A 27295-nucleotide genomic window follows, 5' to 3' on the forward strand; every position below is an offset into this window, starting at 1 on the left:
TAAATATGTTGATTTCACTTCCTTATACCCTTGGGTTAATACACATTCTTGCATTTTCTGTGTAAAACGGTAGTGTTTTTAAATGTCTTAATTTTAATTGTTTTTTAAAATTTACAGGTTAATAAATATTGCCAATACCCTGTCGGACACCCACAAATAATTACTTCAAACTTCGAAGGCATCGATAACTATTTTGGGATTGTTAAGTGTAAAGTGTTTCCTCCCTACAGTTCAAACGAAAAATTAATGTTTCCGTTGTGTAGGACGTGTGCAGATACTTTGTCGCAAACTACTTGCACCCACGCTGAAGAAGACAGGGCAATAGCCGGTACTTGGGTGACAGAAGAAGTCAAGTTGGCAGTAAGAAAAGGATATAGGATAGACGAGGTGATTATTGTTTTTTATTTACGTTGCTAGTGACCGACAAAAATGAGTGTTTTTTATAAATTATATATTTTGTATTATAGATTTATGAAGTTTACCACTTCGAAAAATCATCTAAAGATCTATTCAGGTTACACAATTATCTTTTTCTCAAGATTAAACAAGAAAGTAGCGGTTGGCCGAGAGAATGTGTGACAGAAGAGGACAAACAAAGATATCTCCAAGAGTATTTTGAGAAAGAAGGAATAAAATTAGATCCAGAAAACATAGAAAAGAACCCTAGTCAAAGACAAGTTTCAAAGGCTTCTCTTAACAGTTTCTGGGGAAGGTAATTAAATTTTTCGTACTGATTGTTTTTCTTTGGTAATGCATGTCTTGAAAGTTTAATATGTTTTTTCTCCTCTTAGGTGGGGGATGAACCTAGCTTAGACACGTATAACGTATGTCAACTCGCTACCTGAATTAAATGAACTGTTGGCAGATTCAACCAGAAAGGTAATTTGTGTAGAAGGAAAAAGTAATCTATTAGTTGAAATATAGATCATAAAGTTTTTTTATTATAGTATTTTAATCATTTTTTATTTACAGATCAAAGACATCTATTTTGCCAGCTCTGAGATAGCCGCTGTGCAGAGGGAAACCCACCATAAATTTATTGAACAGGACACAGCGACAAACGTATTCATCGCGACTTTTACGACAGCATGGGCAAGAATCAAGCTATACTCCGAAATGGACAAATTGGGAGAGTCCGTTTTATATCGTGACACGGACTCCATAATTTATGCGAGCAATGGGGACAATGACCCTCCCATCGGCAATTTCCTTGGTGATTTTACTGATGAATTAGTTGGAGATGTCATCACTACGTTCGCTTCTGGTAAATATCTTCAGATGGTAGTCCTTTTAACTGTTTTTAAAGATGGAAACTCAGTTTTTTATTTATTTTAGGTGGAGCAAAAAACTATGCGCATACCACTCGATCAGGAAAAACTTGCTGCAAGGTTAGGGTTTTTTCTTTAAATGCGAGAAACTCTGAATTTCTCAATTTTGAGTCTGTGAAGCATCTTGTTTACTCCTTAGACAGAGAAACAACAATCCTTCTTCATAATCCGTCCAAAATTGTTGGCCAGGTAAAAAAAAGAAAAGTAGTCAATGTGGCAGAGACAAAGGTCTATCGTATGGTGTATGACAAGAGGGTTATTAATCCAAATAATTATCACACCCTTCCTTATGGATATTAAATCCATAGGGAAAAATTGATGGTCTTAGTGGAGGCTATACCCACTTAGAAAAAAGCAGTGGAGGCTATACCCACTTAGAAAAAAAGCAGTGGCGACGTCCACTTTAATAACCGCGGAGTGCACCAGGAGAAGGGTCCTCGTCCCGCACTCTGGATGGTTCATAGAACCTACGGATTCTCCTGTCTTCATGATTTAAAATTAATGTTAAAGTAATTTTATAGAAAATATTTATTGATCTAACTTAAAGTAACCATTTTAAAATCTTAACTTTAAAATCTTTAATAAAATATTTTTGATTTTTTAAAAAATATCCTAGTTTCGTAAAAATATTTCAAACTTTTTATTAACATTTTCCAATTTTCTGAAAATATTTTTATTATTGAGGGAAACTTTCTAATATTTTAATTTTTGTAAAAATAATATCTATCTTTTAAGAAAATAATTTTATTTTTGTAAAAAATTTCTAGTTTTTTAAAGTAAAACCTTAAGTTTTTCCTCTGATTTCTGTACATTCACAGGATACTGGTTAGCAAAACGAAGCCCACTACTTGTCGTCGGACTAAGCGTAGAAGGTTTTCGTGGTTTTCCTCTTCATATAACATGGATACTCACAAAGTCCACTTCGAAGACATGTATTGTCTCAAAATCTAGGAGTTCCCTTGTCTTCTAGGCTCAAAAATGACAAGACTACATGGATAGCCTTAAATCCAAACGAACTTGATAAATATCTAATCTTATAAAATAACATTCATTGATATAAAATTAATTTGCCTATAAGACTAATACTTTTAATATTCACAGTAGCCATACTTAATAAATACAATTTTTATTTTAATATTGAATCAATTTATTTAAAACTTATTAATTAATATTGATTAGGTTAATAATAATTAAAGTTTATTGCATCAAAAACTAAAGTAAGTACTATTGATTTCTTTGTAATTTGCTATGCTTTTAAATTTATTGTTAATAGAATTGTTTTATTGTTGCTTCTAGCTCTAATTCGATTTATTTATCGTCATCTCTTATCACCACATGATGAGTTCAATCCTCAGCAATAATTATATTTAGATTAAATTATAAAATAGATTTAAAGTTGTTTAATTTCTAACATTCCCTCATAGATGGCGCCACTAGAGTGAAAGCATGATATCATTTATTTATTATGTAATAAAAGATGACGTCATTACTTCATAATATAAAATATCTCACCCCAAATAACAAAGATTCTAAGTATTGCGATCCTAAACAAGTAAAATAATATGAAGTGTTGCCACCCTCAAAAAAGTATTAAAGGAAAATAGTATCAAAAAACGAAACTATATTAAAAACAGAAACCGTAACTAAAAATATTTTAGGCTTAAGAAAAAAAGAAATAAGCTCCCCATGACGTTGCAGACAAGTTTCGATTTCAGGCGGACAGAAATAAGCAACTTCCGGTTGGACCAGAAATAAGCTCCGGTTGATTTTCCATGATGATGTCACTTCCGCCGCACGGAGAGGGGCTATTACTACTGTCGTTTAAAATGATTAAATTGTAGTATGTACCCTATTAACTTATCTGTTTTAAATGCTTTTTTTTTTCTCTTTTATTCGCACCTTTTTAGATATTCTATCCCCCACATTACATTGAATCAAACCTCCATTGGATGTCTGCACAAAAAAAAAGAAAAAAAAAAAGAATATGACACACATAAAAGAAGTAAACAAATTTTACTCACTTCCAAGAAATAGTAACATCATATTAAAATACAATAGTTTCAATTCTATTCAATGACATAATTTAAGATTTTATTCTTACATGGTTATATTTAAAGGGGAAGAGAAAGACACTTTGATTTGGAGCAATGATATTATACTTTGTATCGAGATTTCATTTTAAATGTCTATAATATTACACTGTTTAACAAGTCTGAACCATCTAAATTTGAATTAACAATGCCTTTCCAGCCAACGCAATAATAAATATAATATTCGAGAAATTAAGTAGTTCTAGCTCATGTAAAATTTAATAATTTGTTTACTTCGCCCTTTTTTTCTTCATTTTACTAGCACCTTAATGTTTCATATTTAAGATATTGCGAATTGTAGAAAGAATATTTCTCTTTATTTAGAAATCGTAGGGGCCGCTGCTGCTATTTTAGGGGTTGAACTTAGTTTTATTTTCTTGCGCAAAAACTATAAGACTTAGAAACTTGAAATTATACAAAGACGTGTAAAAAGTGTGTAGGAATTAAACTATGGAATAAAAACAAACATTTAATTATGAGTACAAGAATTATTAACATTTAAACTTTTTAGTAAAAAAGACTAAGCGGGCCGCTGTACAGGCCGAAAGAATGCAACTACAGAAAGAAATTCGGCATGCTGAAAAACTTGTTTATTCTGTTTTTTTTTTGTAATTACACTCTGTTCAAAAATTGCCTATATAAGTCCCTTATTTTCCAATTTTTTTATCTCTTTTTATTGCTTTAGGTACATTGCATTTAGCTTTGCAGCTCAAAATTTATAAGACTTAAAAATTATAATTTTATAACATAACTGATTGTAAAATGTTAATTTTACGAATTTTCTTTGCTTTACAGCTAAACGATTCAGTTACTTAAACATTTAACAGATTTAATTTACTTTAAGGAGTTTTATGGCTGTTGAAATGTAAAAACTTCCTTACTTTCCTACTTTGGATACTATTTTTCGAAACTTCTATTTCCGACATATAGATAATAAATTATTTTTTTAAAGATTTATGGTAGTACATTATTGCTATTGATTCGGAAAGGCTTTGTTTTATTGTTACAGACACGTTAACAATAGTCACTACAGTCACTTTACTGTTTTGAGAATGAAAAGCAGGACATAGTACAAGTTTTTCAAATGGTTTGAAGGGAAATATATTAGTTTTAAAACACACATAATGTATGCATAATAACAAGTTTTTACCACTCATATTAGAAAATTTATTTTATTATTTTTAGAAAAATTCAAAGATTTCAAAAGTTCGTTCAATATTACAAGTTTTAAATTTAAAGCATTTTAATATTTGTTCACAATAATATATGCACAGTCATTTTGTATATAAGTTGAAACTCTATAAGTTTCATTTTAACTTGAATAATTTTTTATAATTCTTGAAAATGTAAATTCTTTTTGGTTTTTGATTGTATCGTTCGCAAAGTTAAATCAAATCCATTTCTTCGATGTTTGAAGTTAATATTTTCAATGGTTCAAATTAATTTTAATATCTTGTAAGAGATAAATTTTAAGTAGTTTTTCAAACTTTTGACTAATGCTCTGGTTTAGTCCTAATTTTTATAAAATTAACAATTGTTTAGACACAAGTTGACATAATTTAAAATACTTAAAAGCATCATAATAATCTGTAATAAATCATAATAATAAATATATGATCGTATTTACTTAAAATAATTTTTGTAGTATCGCTGAATAAAATATTATACTTGTACGCAACTAAGTAAATACGCTGGAAACGTTATTCCAATATCAGGTCGTTCATATATCGCTTTCTTTTTTGGCGATTTTTCCGCATTTCGGTAGTTTCTCGTTGTTGGCGCTTTCTTGGTAAACGATCGCCTCAATACAAATTCTGAAAAAGTAATAATAATTAAATCATAAATTGCTTAATTTGATTTCTTGTTTTCTAATAAAACGAAGTGATACTCAATTTAAAATGTTTATCTTTCACCTAGTGCTGCTACAGAGTAAAATGAAAAGGTTAACTAAATTTTACTGTTGATGTCTTTACATGGTAGAAAGTTGAACAGTAAAATTAAGTAAAGCTTTAAGATTTGTTCTGTAATAGCATAATGTAATTCTTAATTGAATACTTAACTTTCAGTTACAAAAAAATTTTCGTTGTTGTTTATGATATTAAAAACTATCTTCATATTAATTAATACATGTTATGATAAAGAATTTACTGTGAGACAGTGACGAGATGCATTTAATTTTGTTTCTTGTAAAAAAATGGAGGTAAGTTAACCTTGGATTTAATCAGTTTTTACGAAACAAGGATTTGATTTGATATATTTCTGATATGACGAACAAAAAAAGGAAAAGTTAAAAAAGAAAAACTTACGTATAGATGGAAATAATAGAATAATTTTTTTAAGTTAACAAATTAAAATGCATGGCTATGATTTCTTTTGAAATTTATCTTGTTTCCTGAACTAACACCAATAAATCACTAATCAATCTTCTTAAAAAAGAATCGAAACAAATTGTTTCGCTTTACCCCTTAATTTGGATGCTAAGAAACGCGCCTGCTCTGTAAGTAAAAATATTTTGAACGACCTGATAATGAAATAACCGCATCGCATTTGTATAAGTGACACATAAAATACAACTGAAATAAAAATAGCACTTACTAGTTAAAAAAGTTATAAATGTAATATTTATAATACATTGTGATGAGGATAGAATGATAATTCCAAAAAACAACTTTTAAAAAGTGGCTTTACTGATGAGCACTAAACGGTTAAACTTTTTATTCAGCATTAAAACAGATAATTTTTAATATAGTACCTGAGCTATAAGGCTAACCCAAGCAATTTTTTGGAATGTAGCAATCTAATGGTTATGCTTATTGAGGTATTTCTTTGCAAAAGCTTCAGTCTGAAGGGAAACAAAGCAAAATGCTTGTCATAATACTTTTTAAAACGCTTGCTGTTGTGTTAGCGATGCGTGAAAAAAGCATAATTTTAAAGTTATTTCAATGAGCAAATGAAAAATAAATTTAAAAATTGATCTTCTTTTCTTTTAAGGTACATATCGCTCATGGGCTGCAATTGGGTATAATATAGCCTACGTCAAAGGCTGTGTTGTTCCTACTAAATTTAACCCATGAACGGCATTTTCTGCGAGCCTAACTTCAAGCCACAAATAAACAAACGAAGTGTTCGATCGTTTAAATAGCTGCTCGCCAGATTTTATTGCATTATAAAGAAAAGTTATTGAAATTAAATACAACTAAATAAACAACAACAACTAAAACAAATAACAACAACTACTAATAACAATAACTAAATAAACAACAACTAAATTCCATTCGTTTAGCATTGCGTCATATGTTGTTCCTACTAAATCGAAGTAGTTGTGATTTTTTCATATTATACCCAATAGTGGCACAACTCAAAAAACAAGTTTTAAGGGACTAAGAACAGGTCTAAACATGAAAATACACATTCTTTTCAGCAGCAATACTAGCACAACTCATAATTCAACTTGAAGGTAATCTTCGTTTAAGCAAACTAAAGCATTTCCTGTGCATTTCCCTTAGCAATGTAAACTTTAAATCCACTTATCTCAAAACATGATTTTTTTTTGAATTGTGCCACTATTGCAGCCCATGAGTGATATATCCGCATCTAAAACGATTAAAATTTATGAATTCTCGCGATGCACCATTGGAATGTTCAATTTTTCATTTTCAACTGCCAGTCAATCTCACCCGAATTCCTTGAGCTCAACTAACTGGCAGACATTTTGTTTTCATTCACATTTGGTATATCATTCATTAAACGCATACGTTTTCAGCAAAAGATAATTGAAAGAGAATGGCAAGCTCTGTGGTTTTGGGAAGGAAAAAACAAAGTTACTCGAAGTTAATAAATACTCCTACAGCAGCATGTGAATGAGCTCATAAGAAACAGAAAGGAATGGTTCACCCGAAAGCTAAGAAGTTGTATAATTATCCACGTGCACAAGCGACTAAACTTAAAAATATTTCTTTGGATTTTTCGTGTAAACTTGAAACTACAAGGGTTGTAAGAATGAAAAGTGAACAATCGTGATAGTTACAGAAATACAACTGCTGTAGCTGTGTCACCATTTTGGGCAAAAAGGTAAGTAGAATGGATGAACCGTAGACTGGAGGAGAATGTTAATCTATCAAAAAGTACCTCTTGATAGTATCAAGTAATGATTTAATGTAAGAGTACAGAGCGCGGCACTTGCATCTTCATCTGAAAAATAATTGATTAAAAAAAATAATGATCCGAATAATAATTGATAAAATGCGAGTACAAATACGAGAAGTCCGAATAACATAAAATATTTACACAATCGAAAAAATTTGGCCGTGATTTATTCAATATTAAGGTCATTTCTAAAGTCCTCAATCCTCACAAACCAGGGGGTACCGGACATCTTCTTTAGGCATTTATTTTCTAAAAGGAATCAAGTTTGCAAGTCTTACATACTAGTGAATTAATATTTAAAATAATAGTTATTCCCCTTCCAGAATTTTATCTGTGATATAATTCGATGAACGAATACCACTAGTTGATTTATGTCTTTTTTTTAAATTTATATCATTATGCTCATTATTTTTTATGTTTTTTTTGTTTATTTGCCTGCAGACTATTTATTTACTTCACCGGTATATTTTTTACTGTGCGCTATTTTTTCTAAGCAAGTCAACTCTTTAATGTGAACCATCCATTGATGTTGGCTAGTTTATAGCACGTCCGCAGATCACCAGTTCCTCTAGATAAAATCAAGTTAACATCTCTTATATACTAGTGAATTGGTAATTATAGTAGTGGTACTTACGCCACAGACTTAACTGATTAACCAGATTGGATAATAACGTTTAAACGGAACGTTAAGTCTTTGATTGATGTGCCCATAACAGCACTAAGTTGTAGAACGATTTTGATTGATTTTAGTCGTCACTCGGGTGCTTCACCGAAGACAGCTCTTTGCAATCCATCAATTGTCTCGAATCATTTTGTCAACAGCAGCAATAAAAATCATTGTAGATCATAGTGTTTGCTTGGTTTTCTGTGCTTCATGGAAAATTTTACTCCATCTGCTAGTTCAAGAAAGGGCTCTCTATCAACAGATCTTTGTAATAAATGTTTGTATTAAGCTTACCTAATGGTGGAAATTTGTACTACTACGCGTAGTCTGTTATGGTTAGTTAGTTAAGGATTATTGGCCACACACTTGATCAGCTATTATCAACTTGATTTATAAAAAGTATTCTGTTATGAAATAAAGCTAAACTTATGTGCAAAAACTAATGTCCTTAAAGTAATTTTCCGCAATGGACTCTATGAAGATAAAGCAGTAGTAAAACTTGAATCATTCTTTTTACATCTATAGTAAAACTTTGATTTTTTTTTAAAATGCTGCTCACATTTTAAGTAGTTAATAAGTTAAATGCAATCTATGATGTCTTCCTTTTACTTTCTTCTGCATAGTTTACTGCGTGATATACTCAAAAGATAGCTTTTGCACTAAAAATTTACATCACTTAGCCTACATTTCTTTATAACAATGAATGGTGGCGTTGTTATCGCTATTGTACTTCTGAAACTATCACAAGTGTCTACTTTTGATTTAGACAATTCTTATATCAATTCACCCTCCTTTCAAATATAAACCATAGAGTGATGCTAAATAATTTTAAAATTCAAATCCAAAAATGCGTTTTGGTATGAAACAAATTAGTCTCTCTTCAGAAATATTCCAATTTTGAGTACATTACATATATATATTATGAGAGTATATGCTATAAGCTGGCGGTCAATTCTATGTAAACTCGAACTAATATCACTTTCCTTTTTTTTTTTTAAACTAGTTTAATCTTATAAAAGTTTTATCTATATTTTTTTTTAAAAATCCTTTTAACTATTTTCTTGATACACATGACTATTTACTAAAATAATTTTATCTCCAGCTCCATTTCATTTTATAGGACTCTCAAACTAAAACTGTTTTGAGAATAAAACTTTTTTATATTATTATTATTATTTTGAAAACAAGAAATGCTATCGAAAAATTCCTGATTACTTTTAATAATAGCATTTATAAAGATATTTGTTTTACAAATGCTAGGATTAAAGTAAGTGAAAAGCATAAATTTGCGCTTAAGATGAACATTTTAGTCATTATGAGGATACACAAATATAAACACATTATAGAAGAACAGTCAAACTTAGCAGTTTATAACAAAACATTTAAAATGTACAATTCTTCAAAACTCTGTACAATAGGTAGTTCATATGTTACGGAATTTCAACAAAACACAATTTTTATATAAATATTACACACATAAGCACATAAACATTTTTATGTACATAAGTTATCAAAATATTTTACTGAAAAAAATTGGAAATGCAACATATGGATTAATTTAGTGTTAATACAAAATTTATTTATTTTCTTTCACGCAAGAAATATTTTAAAAACAGTGTTGTAAAATGTTTCTTGTATGAAAGAAATTTAAATTGGTTGGATATTAAATATTTCATGATATTTTGAACTGTGTTTTTATTTCAGTGTAACTAAAAGTATAATGTTATTGTTACACAATCTAGTTGAATACAAAAGTATTTTAAATACAGTTTTTCTGGGATCAAGAGCACGTTGTGGTCAAGGGCGTAACGGACTGGGCAGTCTGCCTGCTCCCTCCTCAAAAAAATAAATAAATAAAGTAAATATATTGTTTTTCCTAGATCAGCTTTTATTTCTGATGATTTAATATCTGAGAGGTTTCACATCTATCTACATTACAATTACATAGGGTAAAGCAAATTTAAGTGGATAAATTCCCCAATCCCCCAAACAAATAACCATTCGCTATACCCCTAGTTGTGGTTGGTTGTAAGTGTAGAATAATAATTTATCCTGACAAGTCTTGAAATTTGGTAGTTTCTAGTGTGAAAAGCGCAATTCGCTTATATTTCATCTAAGCAAAGGAGAGTGATAATAATTTATTAATTGCAAAGGCCAATTTGTGGCAGGACTACATTTAATTACATTCTCATATTTCTGTCTTGTAGTTCCTCAATTTATCACAACTACAGTGCTACTTCACTTATCACTAAAAAATATAACCTTCCAGGCTGAAATAGCAGTGTTGGACATGGTAACAGTGTATCAGAGTGAAACAGTGTAGTGTTGGCAAATTAATAAACTTAAACACATACTGTGGGAATAGCAAAGAAATACTGTCATCTATTGGCCCTTGCAATAAATATAAAATGCAATAAATATATCATTCTCCTCTATTTTTTAATATAGCGCTAGTAAAGTTGCTAGCAAAGGCTAAAGCTACTTCAGCTGACGACATATCTGATCTGTGTCAATACCTATAGTTGGTCACCACATATCTTTATGCCATTAAAACCCATCTTTATTTCTAGTCATTAAAATGTCACTTGAGATACTTCATTCCTAAGCTCTTTAGTTATACTGAAGCCTAATATTCTTGTAAGACTCTTGCTGTTTTATTTGAAAAATTTGTTTTTTTGACTTAGTTAATATATTACGCATAAAATATATTTCAATAAAAACTGCTTGATGTTTTAGGATAAACATGCTAATGACCGATTAATTTTGTGTTTCACTATGTGAAATTACATTGGAATATTTAATACTATGCGAAGAAAGCCTGTTGGTTAGTTTCAATTAATTATCTTTTAACATTCAATTTAGCGAAATAAGTCATTATTCAATCTTCGAAATTCTCAAGGACGATAAATATATGTTAGAATACAACATGAAACGTTAAGTTGTATCTTAAATACCCCAAAATGTGTCAGGATAATATTCTATTGACTTCTTAGAAGGATTTAGTTCATTACTCTAATGTTTTTTTTTTTCATTTAATTTTAAAGAAATCTATATTAAATTGTATGTGTAAAGATGGTTTTGAAAATACGTTGTTTTCACCACTAACAAATGTTTATTTTCTATAGCTAACTTGAATTTTTAAGTGTCCAAAAGAATAAATTTGAACTTAAATACCTAAAGTGTGCCACGTTAATGTGACGCGAGGGACCGTATAAAAGTCAGACTGAAGTTAAAGGATTTATTTTATGTAGCATGTTGGTACCTAGTAGTATATGCCTCGTGATTAAATCCGAGTGGGATCTGAGATTTTCGTAGGTTTATTTGTTTTGAAAAGTACAAGATTGCTTTTTATATGAGCGGTGTTAGAGGAATTATACTTAAAAATTTAAAAAACTAGAAAACTAGATTGTATATAGAGTTATTTTTAATGATTGATCTGAATTAATGATTTAAATCTAATTTTCAAAACGTGTTGAAGGAAGTGTACAATGAATAAGCACCAATTTTATTAAAGTAATCTGAACTTCAGTCTTTTTAATTTAAATGAAAGTTGCTATTGAAAATTTTTGAATGTTTTTTTTCTTCTTTACATTGAACGATATAGCCAAATTTTGTTCTAGTGTCAGAAATTCCAAATTAGGTAAGAATGAGGTCAAATGCTACTAAGTATGAGGTAAAGGAGGTAACATAAGAATTAATTTCATATAATTCTGACGAGTAAGCTTCAATTTGCTATCTGCGTGATTGACTTTACTCTGCATTAAGTAATTTCTTGCTGAAGTTGATGAGATTTTCTAAATTTACTTGTACCTCACTGATGATTAAAACACGTGTTTCTAGTTTTATTAACCGCTTCCCTAGAGCCTTAAATAGAAATTAAAAGGAGTTTTAATAAAAAATATTAATAATTTAATTTTTTTTTTGTCTCTTGATCTCGTTATTAAGGTGGCCATTATAATTAAATACCTGTTTAGAAAACAAAATTGAAAATGAAAGTAATAAAATCATCCTTTTAGAAGTTGTGGTATGTCTTAAGTATCTAAAAAATAAATTGATCAATTTGCATATATTTCATAATACAACTTTAAATACTGATAGACTTTCTTCATTAGTATTAAATAGTGTTTTCTATCGCAACAAGTTTATTAAAACAATGGAAATATATTCATAAATTTAATAATTAATACTCATCATAACTCTTTAACGTAGTGACGGTCGCAGGAGCCATTTTTTGCTATTGTGCCGATAAACTCCAACCAACCACTACTGTACTTTATATGAAACATGTTTCACAGGGAACATGTGCTTTAAATTACCACATTCATTTAAATTTAGCCCAGTTTTTAGATGAATAGAAAGAAATTTGTTATATTCGAAAAATTTTATGAAAAACTCTTCATGAATATTGTAGATTTTAACTTCATTTAATTAAAAGAAGTATTACGGTGTAGTTCGAATTGATTCATATTTATTTCCAATAGCTTGAAAAACTATTTTTAGCCTTTATTTGATAAACGGTTCTTCAAATTACGAATCATTGTAAACTACAAACAAATTTAACTCTAAGATATGTAGATTGAATGAATAAGGAGTTTAAAATACGTGGTAAAAAAAAATTAAATCTAATTATTCGAAATCTATTATGCTTGATATTACAAAATCTGAATAAAGTAAGTTGTAATTTTTACTAAGATTGAAACGTTCCTAAACGTTCGTTAGTGAGAATGTTACAAAACATGACAGCTATTTTTGATTTAGTATAATTTTAACTATCGTACCAGTGTAATAAATATACCCTTGAGACGACAACATTGAAACAACACTATAAAAAGAGATAATTGTACACAAATTGTAGAGTGGAGGAGTGTAAAGCACCAATTCGAAGTTTTTGTAAGGCACGTCGGAAGCAGCGTAGGGGTCCTTTGTCACATGAGTGAACAGAAGGCACAGAACCTGTTGGCACGGCAGCTGCGGCGTTGTGAAGGTTGCTCTTCAGCCTTCCGACGGATTTTTTCTATAAAAAAAACCCAAATGAATCTTAAAATGCACAATGTTTGCCCATAAATTAAAATAGTTCACTTGACAACGTATATTGTCAAGAAACTATAGTGAGATGTAGCATTAATGTATCATTCTGGACATACAAGTATAAATGTACAAGGGTAAGTTGTGACTCGTCAGTTTTTTTTTGTACTGTATCAGAAATGCAGTATAATCAAATTATGACTCTTGCATACAGACTACACTGAGCAGACATGCCAACTGCTCCGGACACGCCTAAACAAGTAAAAAACGGTAAATAACAACAAAGTAAATTTTGCAAATATTTGACTATTCTTGCTTGCTTTTTAAAAGGTAAAGCAGAACATAGTTACAATAAATTGGTGAATTATATAAGCCTACGAATTATTTAGAAATAGTGGTGGATAAAAATCTGCTAGATTGAATTTATTAAACAAAGAATCACAATTGATAAACTACCGCTTTAAAATATATATTTGCTGTCCGAGCAAGTTGGCATCTCAGACTGAGGAATAATTTTTTCTCCTGTTGTATGAGATTTTTCAACGGATCTTGGATATTTTCTCGTCTCTCATTTCAAATCAACAATCGGTTTCTCCCACGAAGTTTGTTTGTTTTCTAATGAAATTTTTTGTCATTTTAAACGTTATATATAACAGGTGGTTGGATAAATGTTTCGGCAAACTTCTTGGGGAGTTAAGGCACATGATTGAAATTTCATTGAATCCCAAGCCCAGAAATATCATTTTACGCTTTCCTATTTTGAATTGTTGTTTCATGTGCTTTTTAACTGGTCATAATAGGAAAGCATCACTGGACATAAGACCCTGCAACATTTCCAATCATGGGTTTCTGTGCGATTTTAAACCTGATAATTTGCCTAAACTCCCCTAGAAGATTGTCGCAACATTTAAGCGACCACCTGTTACATATAGCGTTTAAAACGACAAAAAATGGATTAAAATGTCGTTTAGCGCTGTATTTCGAAGCTCTGTCGCCAAGGAAAATTAAAAAAACCATAATTTAAGTGCTTTGCACTTGAAGCAATGCGATAGTTTTAAACTAGACATATAATATCGCCGTGAAGGATTATCTGAGCTTTAGAACAGACAAATAACTTAAATATTTTATAAGTTCTTAAACTGTTTTTAAAAATTACCAATTTGGCGCCATTTTTCATTCTAGATGAAAATTATCAAAATCACTACCTCATTCTCAGTTGCTTCGAATTGTTATGAGCCCAAGTAATGCACCATTGGAGAAAGTTTCTAAATATTAAAAAATTAGACCAGAAACGCTTTTCATTTTCATGAAACTCTGACTTTTCTCCATATTGATGTTTTGCGCCATTTTCTAATTAACCATGGACGGCCCTGGTTTTAAACAGGCTAAACTTGCCTTAACAGTCATGAGTAACAGTTGCAAGTTCACAACAGCTCTAAAAATATTATTCGCAAAAAAGCATCATTTCATGTTACAATGGAGCTTTTGAAAAACAGCCTTAAGAAAAATCTAACTTTAGAGGCAAAACTAATTACAGATTTGAAATCCCTACACCCTAGTTAGGTAAAATCTTGTATAAATGCAACAGAAATTTGTTCCACAGTGTTATAAAAGTATTATCTACACTGACAAAATAATTAGTATATCTTACCAACAATAATGATTGTAAGTATTTTACATCACAAATCGTGTAGTGAAACACAAGGAACTTTCCTGTTCTATACTCTTTGTGTTAAGTAGTTACCCAACCCAATTTTTGGTCTTCAGTTACACTGAAATTTATAATAACAAGATAGGATGCACATAAGAGTCCCTAAAGTTATTTTTAGTATTTCTTCTATTTTTTAAAAAAATAAACTAAAAAACAAATATAAAAGTGAAGCACAAATTTTTTAAAAAAAATACCTGCAATATCTCTTTTATTTATGGCAGTGAGTGCTTCATAAAGCTCTTTAAGAGGATGTCTGCAGGAAGGGACGCCTTGCAACCATATCAACAACATACGGTAACCATGTTCCTTGTAACTTGATTTACCTATTAAACGTATAAAAACGTTATGAGCTTTTTAATGGCGGAGGGTCAATTATAAATTATAATTTTACACAGGTTTTGAATTATTTTTGTCTACTTACAATTGGTGTTAAAATATTTCAGGACAGATGCATATTTACAAACTAGGTTTTTGGCGAATATGTTAATTTATGCGTCGCGTGCGGAAGAAAGTCCAGTGAAGCTCTTTAATCAAGAATCTAAATACAGCCTTCGTATTGCGAAAAAAACAATATCTTCGCTTTAATACGAAGAAGTTGATGTTGCAAGTTGAGGCGGTTGAAGAATATTCTTTAATTTCATGCAATGAATGTAAAGAACTCGCTTATTATTCCTGTTTGAGGTGATAATTTCTTGTTAGGTTATGCGAACCAGTTTGGTGATATAAACCAGTTTGGCTTAAAAATATAATTTATATGCCAAAAGTTATTATTTTGTATTAAAACATTCCTTTATTATTTTTAACAGAAAAATTGGACAAGTTTTTCTATTTTTGAATTTTTTCCCTTACGATAGATAAAGGTTAAATTAGACAAAACGTCAGTGAGAACACAGGTTAATGACGTGGTTATTGTTAACAGCAACTGGATTAATAATCTAGCAGAAATTTGAAGGCTATTGCACGGTATTTCTTACACTGATATTGTTTTAAGATTATGGGATTTTGCCCGTTATTCATTCCATTATGTTTTATAAGGCTCATAGTCATTGCCCGGTATATATTTGCCCGGTTCTCTCCGCACTAATATATTTCTTAATGTATGCGCAAAAGAAAACTGACAACCCTGAATAACCTTTGATCTAATGATCGGATCTTCGCGTTATGGGACTCAATCTTAATGGCTCAAGGGGGTGACTTAATAAGCCCAGATGATATTTCAAGTTACGAAATCAGACACAAAAACGTACTTTCTCCGAATAAACATACTTTTTTTCCGACGGATTCAGATTACTGACCCCCAAAATAGAGGGGCAGACCGCTGCTCACCCTGAATATGTCACTGAATATTTAGTTGCAGATGTGACGATAGTTCAAGTTACGAAATCAGACACAAAGCATAGTTTGTGTCTGATTTCGTAACTTGTGTCTGATTTAACATAGTTTTATGATATTTTAACCACGATCTTAAATAATTGTATTGCATAAAATATTTATCATGATTGCACCGCCGAACAAAAATGCTTACCGGTATATTGATGCTCAATGGCCTTTATGTGCTCTTCCGTAAATTCCCAATACCTAGCTAATTTTTTCCAGTCCTGAGGTTCTAGGTAACTTTTGGCTAAAATCCACAGCAATTCTTTCATTGATTTTTGTTGGGCTTCGGCTTGCTGTTCCATTTCTCTTATTCGTTCTGTACTGCATTGTCTGTCAGGCATGTCTGAATTATCTAGTATGGGCTACATAAATAAACTTCGTTAATTTCAATTTATCATACACTGACAAAAAAAATTAGAGAAATTTCTCTTGCATGTGCAAACATTGCGCATATTTTGGCTATAAGAAATAGTTCCATTTGTCAATATAAAGTTTTAAACGAGCTGAAGCATGCTTTTTTCCCCTTCTAACAGCATTTCTAAAAATAATTTTTGGCAACCAATAACCATTTTTTCTACCAAGCAATACTACATACCCTCCAACAACTACGGAATTTACGGTAGATTTAGAAAATATTTCTTCTAATGGTAGTTAGGGTAATACATTAATATATTGATAAATTAAAATTATAGAAATTTTGACCTTCATTATGTACAAAATAATTAAACATTTATATATCAGAGATCAGATAGGCAAGTTGGCTTACACTGATTAAAGTTTTATGAAAATTTTATTTGTTTTAAAAATTTTTCCTCTTGTTCATAACCATTGGAATAATATTTCTCAGAAACCTCAACTGTTCGAGGCTATGAATACATTTCTATTGTTATATTAACAATTTTTTTAAAGCAAACAGATATTTATAGTAGAAAAAAATGCTGCTTTAATAGAGTAACGCTCATATTTTTTGTAAAATCTGAGTAGGAGGATTTTTAACCTTAAGTCTACAGAAAGAACGAGCACTCCTTCATCAGGTTGTTAAAAATGATGAAGGTGAGTTAAAAATGCTACCTGATGAAGTTCCGCTTGTTCTATACTAACCTTGTGTTTGTATTTTCGGCATTATAACACGTTTATCAAAACAAAATAACGAAATAAAATCTGCATAACCATTTTATTATCTTTATAAGTTATTCTTAGATAAAATTCCTAAACTTATAATTTATACTATATGTTTATTTTTTTCAATATTATCGCAATAGGTTAATCTAAATATTACCTTTTTATTTTGATCTCTTTCAACTTTGATTAGCATGTCTACAATTGCCGTATAACTTCCTCTTGCTGCAATATACAGAGCTTTTCTATTACCCTAAAACAAATAATGCATTGTTGTATATATATATATATATATATATATATATATATAACATTATATATATATATATATATATATATATATATATAACATTATATATATATATATATATATATATATATATATATATATATATATATATATATATATATATATATATATATATATATATATATATATATATATATATATATATATATATATAATATGTTAGGTTAGGTATAGGTTATGTGTATTTTATGTCTTTGAATAGTTTCTATAAATTATTGACTAATTATTTTATTTTATATTTTTTTAATGTCTTTGAACAGCCAACCCCAATTTTGGGTCTACGACTACTAATGTTCAACTCTAATCTTACCTTTGTGGAGGACTTTTTGATGAAACTAACCGGCATTTGAGTTAAATGGACACTAAAACCACGAAAACTTCCCACGGTATCTTGACGGTAAAGGGAATCTAACCCATGATCCATCTACCACTGGGGATATCTTACTGTAGCCTTATATAACCATAATACATTAAAGTTTGGATTGTTGATCTCTTAAATAGTCATGGGTTGCCAGAAAATTTGATTACCTGTTCAACATTTGAGATCCGTATGTAATTTTACGAGCAGCATCAACATTAGTTTACCATATCCAAATGCAAGACTGGTAAACGTGAGTCTTTTTATAAGTACCGAATTAAATAATAAAATTTTTAAGCTCCGCAAAAAATAGAGGAATGTAACTTTTGTTAAATTACTACACTTTACAAGAGTTTCTGTTTTCAGCGTAGTTATTGAATTACGACAAAAACTAAAGCAATCTGTGAGGGACTGTAGGCCAGAATTTATCGAAAATAAACGAAACAAAAATTTCCTCGTAGACTTAATATGAAGTCATCGACGATGAATCTTTATTCTTCGGAATTTAAAAATTATAGTTATGTTTTTTTCTAGAATTAAAAATTAATTTCAATTATTCAAAATACGAATGATATTATATGAAAAAATAATGTTAAATAACCATATATGTTGCGAGATAATAAAAACAATGATTCAGCGCTTTTATCAAGTCAATTATGGTATCAATTAAACAGTTAATTTCTTGACAAAATGTTAGTTTTCTGGCTGAGAAAGCAATTGCAGAAAAAATTTGTAAATGAACTAAAAACAGAGATATATTGTTATATAAATTTTTTCAAAATATTTTAACGAATTGAAATATTCTGAGTTTTAATAAATTATTCAAGTATAGTTATAATATACCTCCATACAGAAGGTTTTGTATACCTTTTCTGGAACCGAAAGATCAGCTCCACAGGCTAAGAGCACTTCCACAACTTCAAAGTAACCTAGTTCAGCTGCTAAATGAAGAGCTGTCTGCTGTCTCTGTAATATATTGGAATACATTAAAATGTTTGTTGTTGTTTCTTACAATACTAGCTATTCTGCTTGGTGAATCAAGCGAATATAAAACAGAGGAGGCGTTTCTTGTTTTTTCATTAGCGCCTTCTATGTCCAAGAATACGACTTCAGCTGTGCACACATCACAGCCCGGTTTAGAGAATGGACTCATACACACATCCATTTATTCATCCACTGATCGTAATTTTGACCTCAACCAGAAAACGATCAATCTCCAATTCAGTACCCCCAGAGGCATTGATTTGTGATGTGAACTCAGCACTTTGTGATCCAGACAGATTTAACGGGCACCAGTCACCATTTACTACACGGGGAGACTTCTGCCTGCCGGGATCAAGGTCACGACCTCTTGAACATAGGCCCAACGCCCTACCAACCATGCTATTTCAGCCCATTAAAGCGTTTTAAATGCTTTAATTGAATTATTATCTCCTCTCTTTCTCAGGGATGTTTATATTCTTCATTAAAGATCATAATACGTATAGTAATTACGGTATTTAAAACATATTTTTAAACTCTTGTCAAAAATGAATTCTAGAAAGTATGTACTAATAAAAAGTATCTACTATTAAAAAAATATTTACAATAAAAGTATGTACGTAATAAAAAATGTAATCGTAATAAAAATATTAAGTAATAGTTGCAAAATAATTAAAGTGATATTAAAATCGGATGAATCACTTTTGAGGAGGCGGAGATTTAAAATATCAAAACCTGTTTGATTGTCAGAGAAAGAAATTCAAAGAAAAGTATTTAAAATATTGTCAAGTGTTATCAAATTAGTTTTGATGTTTTTATTCCACCTTTCTTTGTGATTCGATAGATCGTTTTTACATTGTCTTTTTGGCTCTTGAGTTTAAAATTTGCAACTAGTCAATGATGTTATATTTTTTTCTGCATTGCTAAAATATGTATTCAGTGAGAGTGTTTACGAAATAGTCTATATAGCTTGAAATACATATGTAACTAAAATCACTGAAAGTAGGTAATTATAGATTACTTACTCAGATTCTTAAGTTGTATACAAATTTTGAATAGTGATTTTAGTTTAAATCTAATGCAGTGTCATTATTAAGGAAAGCATTACTTAAAGTTTCTGCTATTTTTACATAATTGAATCATATGTACAGTGCGCAAAATAAAAAATGGATCACCCTGAATAACTTTTGATCTAATCTCTATATTCTAGGACTCAATCTATTTTTATTATAACCGTTGTTGAACAGCTGACCCAATTTTATGGGTTTACGACTACTAGTGTTCAACTCCGTAGCCTTGTAATTTTGAACCCAATCCAGAACACAAGGAAACTCATGGATCGAGTATTGGAAGAAATTTTGCCTTCATGGAGGACTTTTTGATGGAGCTAACTCGCATTTGCGTTACATGGAGAGGAAGACCATGAGAACCTCCCACGGTTAACCAGACGGCAAGGGGACTCTAACCCATGATACATCTACCACTGAGGATATTTCACGTCAGCACTGTGGTTGGTGCAAGCCGGATGCGGATTCGACCAGCCATCGCTGGGGATTCGAACCCGGTTCACTTCATTGGAAGGAGAACGCTCTATCCCCTGAGCCATCGTGACTCAATATTAATGGTTATCTTAACGAGAGGATGACCTCAAATATGCTAATTAATTGGTGTTGACGATATTTTAAGTTTCGAAATCGGTCACAAAAACTTTCGCTGAATAAAATTTCCCTTTTTTTACTACGGATTCAGATTTTTGACTCCCAAAATATCAGGGGTAGCCGCCATTTGGGAAATATGGTCCCCATAGTTTTTTCAGGAGAGTGATCCAAAGTTTGGACCCCTAATATTAATTTTATTATGTGCTTATTTCGTCATATCTCGAGAACTTTTTGAGCGAAATGAAAAATCTTTGCTCACAATTTTAAAATTCGTTTATCCAAAGATATATTCATACAAAAAAAAAAAACAAATTTTAGTAAGTATTTACTATTTTTTATTATTTTATTTAGTAGTCGAAAAAATTTTCATACAATTTTTTACATCATTTTAAAGGATCTAATTTTACATGGCAAAATGCAAAATTTGAGCGAAATCGGTTAAATAATTCCTGAGAAATCAAATTTTAAAAAAGTCGTATATTTAAAATTTGATTTCTCAGGAACTATTCAGTTGATTTCGCTCAAATTTTGCCATGTAAAATTAGATATTTTAAAATTAGGCAAAAATTTATACTCCTTACTATTCAAAAGTTTTATGAATATTATTAAATAAATTATTAACAATAGTAAATATTTAATAAAATTTTTTTTTTGTATGCATTCATCTTTGAATAAATGAATTTTATAATTGTGGCAAGATTTTTCACTTCGCTTTAAGACAATGTTTTTATATGCTGTCAAATTAGGTTAAAAAATAAGGACTATTTTATTATTAGATGTTCCTTTTTAAAATTCGGCAGGCATTTCAAACTTTTATATTAGTTTGGTGCATATAAATAAATAGCAAAACTTACGTTGTTGAGGCTGTTCACTGCAATTCCTTTTTTCATTAAAATTTTAACCATTTTCGGATGATTGCCTTCGACTGCCAGGTGTAATGGCGTATTTCCATACTGCATTTGAAAATTATAATAAAATTATTAATTTTTTTTGTAAATCTTAATCTATTACATTATATTCAATTCATTGGATCTAGTTTAATAATCATTGTACAGTAGAGAACCGATTATCCGGAACGATCGCTATTCCGGATAACTGATTTTTCCGGTTTTCTGAATCGCTACATAAAGCCGTTTTTTTAGTGTTAAACCCAACTAAAAAAAAAAAATATTTGGAAATAATCTTAAAAATAAGAAAAAACGATGAAGTAATACACTAATGATTATTTCCAAAATGATGGTAATGTAAACATCTTTAAAAAAAGAAAGAAAAATCGTAAAATCTTATGAGGAAAAAATTTTTTTTTTTTTAAAATCGCGAGAAAATTTATCGAAATTCGTTCCGGTTTTTTGGTTTTCTGATTTCCGGATAACGGGTTCTGTACTGTATCTCAAATGCGATAACCAAATTTCTAGTAGGTTTTCTATCTTATTTGTTAACGTTAAATGCATTGTAATGTTTTAAAATCTATTAAGTCAATAGTTGATGTAAAATCAACCTTACACTTTATTTATGCTGTAATATTAATTTTTCTTAAATTTGCTTTAGGCTGTTTATAAATTACATAAAACTTTTATGAATGGTAAAACTACGCGTTCAAAAAAACCCAAATCACAATAATAAAACTTCCTATAAAATTAAGCCTGTTTACACATTGCCTCGTAAGCATAACATAAGCGGAGTGATACACCGGCAGTTTTCTACATTTCTTCCGGTTTTAAGAAACTTGTTATTGTTGGCATTTAGTCATCGATCCATGATAATCAACTTTCGCTTGAAACTTTTTTTTAAATTCAGTTTCCTAAAATTTGGTTAATTTTAATTAGAACTCTCTCTTTTTTAATTAGTTTTAGAATGTGTCACCACAACTATACAAAAAGAAGAAAAAAACTAAAAATCTTATTCTTTTTAAAAGTATATTAATTATAAGAGACACATTCAAAGTTCATCATTATTTGTTTTATAACTTAATTTCATGTAAGGTGAATCGATAATTTTTTCAAATTCCAATTAATACGATTCATAAATGCACAATTTTTAAATCAATTTAAATTTTTAGTTTGCGCAATATATAAGGTTATCCTAATGACTGTTTGCTTACAAGTATGCGATGTATAAAGACGGTGAGATATTAGAATTTATCATTTTATTTATTGTTTTAATTCATAGATGGCGCTCTGCCTTTGCGTTTCTTTTTCGGTATTTACCTAAGGTATTTACATTCTTCCAAAAATGAGTCAGTTTTGTTCTCACCGGATTGTTTATATCACATTTTTTTTTTAAAGAAAAGTTATGAAATTTTATTTTAATGTCTTACAGGATTTTTTTTTATGGATAAATTTGAATAACAATTATATTCGATTTCGAACTGTTCTTATTGATGATATGATTAAAAGATGGCTTTCCTTTTGAGAGACTAGAAAGAAGACTGGAAGACTATTGCTGTCAAATTGGAAGTTGCAGTTTGAAATTATTCGAACTTAAAAAAATGCATTTTGAAAAATGAAAATTACGATGAAGATTTTGTCAAAGAATCCTTGTGTTTTCTGACAGAAGAAAGAAAACGTAATTAGAAGAAGAAAAACGCAAAGATGACTAAAAAACCAGAAAATGAGATTAGAAGAAAATTGAAGGAAAGAAATCGAAGTAATAAAACAAACTTATGAAAAGGAAGCAGAAGAAAGAATACGATAGCAAGAAATAAACTTTGAATTAGGAAAATTTCGTCTACAAAATGCGGCAAAACGAGAGAAGCGAAAATGATTTTCTGATTAAACCGAAATGGGTACTTCATAATATGGTGAAACCGCTCTTTGTTGCACAATCGAATGGTCATTCTTAGGGGTTACCTCCACTGACTTCAAAATGTTATCGAATGTATATGATTTTTCTCTAATGATTTTAATTTTAGTCTGTGTCATTTTCTTGATGCGGAAATACCACCAGTATTGGCGTCATGATCGATGAATAAAATTTATCGTCAATGAAAATGATCCCTACTGATATAATTATGTGTAAAAACAAATTTACTAATTCAGAATGATAGAACTATTTCGAATAAATAAACAATTATGTTTTCTGTTTAAGTTTACATTTAATTTTATATTCTAAAAACTAGCTGAAAAAAAGAGAAGACATTTGTTTATTCATCCTTTCTTATGTTTAAATAGTATGTTTCTATCAATGTCAGTCAAAGGATCAGCATTGTTGCTGACATTTGGCTGCATAAACTACTGGAGGACAAAATTTATGCACCCTTAATACAGCAACACTGCAAGATCGCATCACCACTTCCTTGACTGACATTGATTGAAACATGTTATTGGATGTAAGGATAGAACTGATTTACAATTGGGATGTGTGGTGCACACATTAAGCAATTTTAATATCTACCAGAAACTTCGTAAGTGTATGTTTCACACATCTTTGTAAGTAAACAGGATGATGCATTTGGGGTAACCTTGTATTTTACTGATTATAAAAATTCTTAAAATTCTCTGTGTATAAAATAGTTTAAATATTATATTACCCATTGTTTACATAAGAGTGGAGTAATAGTCATTGACCACAAACCAACTTGCAGTCATTGGACCAACTTGCCCTTCTAACGACCCCAGAGAATCGGAAAGGGGTAATTCTAACTTTTATGAACTCTTTATAGCTTGAAAACTATCTAGTTCCGTATTCTTTGTTCTACAATGCTGCTCCTAGACAGCTCTCAGCTTTTGATGCTTGATAATTGTTATACTTTTTTTTTTATCAAATAGTTTTTTTTTTTTTAATTTTTATTTTATAACCGTAGTTGAACAGCCGACCCAATTTCATGGGTTTACGACTACTTACGTTCAACTCCGTAGCCTTGTAATTTTGAACCAATCCAGAAGACAAGGAAACTCCTGGATCAGTACCCCCAGAGGTATTGATTTGTTGTGGGAACATGGAGGACTTTGAGACTCGACAGATTTAACGTGCATCAGTCACCATTTACTACACGGGGAGTCTTCGGCCGGCGAGGATCGAACCCACGACCCCTTGGATATGGGCCCAGCGCCCTACCGACTAGGCTATCCCGGCCCTTATCAAATTGTTAATGCTATATTAGCTGTTGTCTTTTTTTTTTTTTTTTTTTTTTTTTCGCCTTTAACCTACGTGTAACTGTAAATTAAGGAGGGATTTCAGACAGCGCCGACAATATTATTAAATAGAAAGAAAAATAGAATTTCCAGTGATAATTAAAAAAATATTAAAATTTTTGAGCATCGAAAGCTGAAAGCTGCCCACACGTAGCATTGCAAGACAAAGAATACATAATAAGTTTGATAGTTTTTAAGCTATAAAGAGTTAATAAGAAATTGGAAGTCTGCAATTTTCCCTTTCCGACTCTTTGGCGCCAATGAATGAAGAAGTTGATATTTTCTTCAAGGATAAAAACCTCGTGATCAATGACTGACTGTTCTTCTGCATGAAGTTTTTCTGGATTTTTCACTTTTTTTAGTCTTAAATGTATTTGTTTGATGCGTCCCGCTTGCGAAACTGTTACAGTGTGTCCATGTACTCACATATGTAAATAGGTCTCTAATCAAAACTGCTCTTCTAGGCCATTAATGTGTATTAGATATTTACCTTTTCCGTAATACCGAGGTAAGCTCCATGTTCGATTAGTGTCTCCACAATGTCGCAATATCCTAAGGAAGCTGCTATATGTAGGGCCGTCCTTAACTTCTGAAAAAAACAACAACTTGTTATTGATGTTTGCTATGAGCTCATTTAAATCACGTATAACTATATGCATATAGGGTAAACCAACCAGTGAAGGAACACTACCCAGTGAAGGAACATTTCATGTATATTGATTAAAAATAAGAATTTGAAAGTTTTTCTTTAGATTGATTGGTAACAATAGCTTACTGCCAAACAATAGGAAGTCATCTAGCAATGTTTTGGATTACCTGGTCAAATAGACTTCTCTGGAAAAAATTTTGAATTTGTTATTATCTCTGCAACACCTTGTTTCTCTGAAAAAATTATAAGGTGAGTGTTTGTATTTATACGTTTGAAGTGGAATTAATTGCATGTAATAGTTTTATTTTTCTCACTGTGAAAAGGAGAATTCAAAATATAGTTATTGAAGTTGCGTTTTATAAATAAAGTACTGAGATAAGGGGGTGTTTATTCACTGGATCACCAAACGATCAAAAACCAGTGAAGGAACAAGTGTTCCTTTACCGGTTTTTTTTCTAAGCTAATGAAAATAAAAGATAAGTTTTAATTTTTTTGTACCTTTAGTGATGTTCCGCATCAAAGGTATGTTAAAAATGCGAAAAACAACTTCTAACCAGTGAGGGAACAGGCATGTTCCTTTACTTGGCATAGATTTCCCAGTGAATGAACAGTATGTGTTAATATGTTGACACTTTAATTTTCAATTCATGATTACAAAAAACAGTTAACATTTTCCAAGTAATTATATGTTATAATTTCAAGAATAGGCTTGTTTTTAAATGTTTGTATGGCTTATAAATTCTTAAAGAGCATTAAACAATAACCAAAATTAAGTGTTCCTTTACTGGGTAATTTTGTGTTCCTTCACTGGTAAGAGCTGTTCCTTCACTTGGTCTTCTGACTACTTGTTATTTGAACCTCCAAAACTTTAAAACAATATTATGTATGTTCTCTACAATTTTTTTTACATAATTTGCAATTAGTAACAAATATGTTGACACTGTCATTTAACTAATATTACGAATTTTGAAATTAATATGATTTTTTAAAAGGCAAGCGAAGCTTAAGTGTTCCTTCACTGGTTAGTTTACGCTAAATAAAAATAAACCACCTAGACATTTAAAAACTATTATTTATTTGTTGCGTTATGCAGCGATGGAGAGACAGATCTTAGACTTCTGTGTGAGTTTTGTTTGTTGTAAAAACTGACGTTTTACTGATTTGTTCTTACACAATAACAATAAGTTTTGAAGTATTTTTTATCGATATTATTATATTTTATTTTATATGCAAATTGTCTTAATATAAAGCCACACACGCAAGGAAATTGACGATATTCTCTAAACTATCATCTGGAAGTAAATGTTATTGAATGTAACAAAAGAAACAATGAAAAATTGGGACAACCGAAGCTGACGTCTTCAGGGGGTACCAGCTCCGGAAGCCATAAATGCAAAACCTTTTCTATCGAGAGAGCATGACAAATGTCTAAATTGCTCTCTCTGTACCCCAAAGGTTTTGCCAAAGTACAGGAAGAGAATACAATACAAAATATAAAATACATAAATCAAATAAAATAAACGAATAATTTTTCGTTTATTTCAATTTAGTTGTTATTTGGCAGTCAGTTGTGTAATTTGGTTATGGGATTTATGTTTCAAGTAAGTTTTTGTGCATTTTTTTCTTATGTATTAGTCTTGATTTTATACTTTTGTATTATCTTTGGGTTACAGAGAAAGCAATTTAGACATTTGTCGTGCTCTCTCGATAGAAAAGGTTTTGCATTTATGGCTTCCGGAGCTGGTA

The 27295-nt window shown here is 30.3% G+C and overlaps 1 protein-coding gene and 2 long non-coding RNA genes across 9 annotated transcripts in view; 2 read left to right on the forward strand and 1 right to left on the reverse strand.

Moving 5' to 3' along the window:
• Positions 1–22073, forward strand: part of LOC107439826 (uncharacterized) — a 471331-nt gene extending 449258 nt beyond the window's left edge. The window contains exon 6 of the long non-coding RNA XR_001583568.4: positions 21823–22073. This is a non-coding gene — a long non-coding RNA (uncharacterized LOC107439826). The remainder of the gene's footprint in view (positions 1–21822) is intronic.
• LOC147804276 (uncharacterized) lies at positions 989–7238 on the forward strand. Its single transcript, XR_015429372.1, has 2 exons — positions 989–2726; positions 3027–7238. It is a non-coding gene; the product is annotated as an uncharacterized LOC147804276 (long non-coding RNA).
• Positions 4005–27295, reverse strand: part of LOC107440500 (uncharacterized) — a 176639-nt gene continuing 153348 nt past the window's right edge. For 6 of the 7 annotated variants that reach the window (XM_071186468.2, XM_043052913.3, XM_071186469.2 and 3 more), the window contains 7 exons: positions 25391–25489; positions 21622–21720; positions 18996–19094; positions 17621–17713; positions 16490–16703; positions 15159–15287; positions 4005–13242 (listed from right to left, as the gene is read on the reverse strand). In XM_071186468.2, coding sequence (XP_071042569.1) covers positions 13154–13242; positions 15159–15287; positions 16490–16703; positions 17621–17713; positions 18996–19094; positions 21622–21720; positions 25391–25489 — 822 coding nt within the window. In that variant the 3' untranslated portion in view covers positions 4005–13153. The remainder of the gene's footprint in view (positions 13243–15158; positions 15288–16489; positions 16704–17620; positions 17714–18995; positions 19095–21621; positions 21721–25390; positions 25490–27295) is intronic. The other variant, XM_087152230.1, reaches the window with a different exon arrangement.

Source organism: Parasteatoda tepidariorum, chromosome 9 (genome assembly GCF_982258835.1).
Source record: "Parasteatoda tepidariorum strain Cologne lab strain chromosome 9, Ptep-v5.0, whole genome shotgun sequence".
In the NCBI taxonomy this organism is placed as follows: Eukaryota; Metazoa; Arthropoda; class Arachnida; order Araneae; family Theridiidae; genus Parasteatoda; species Parasteatoda tepidariorum.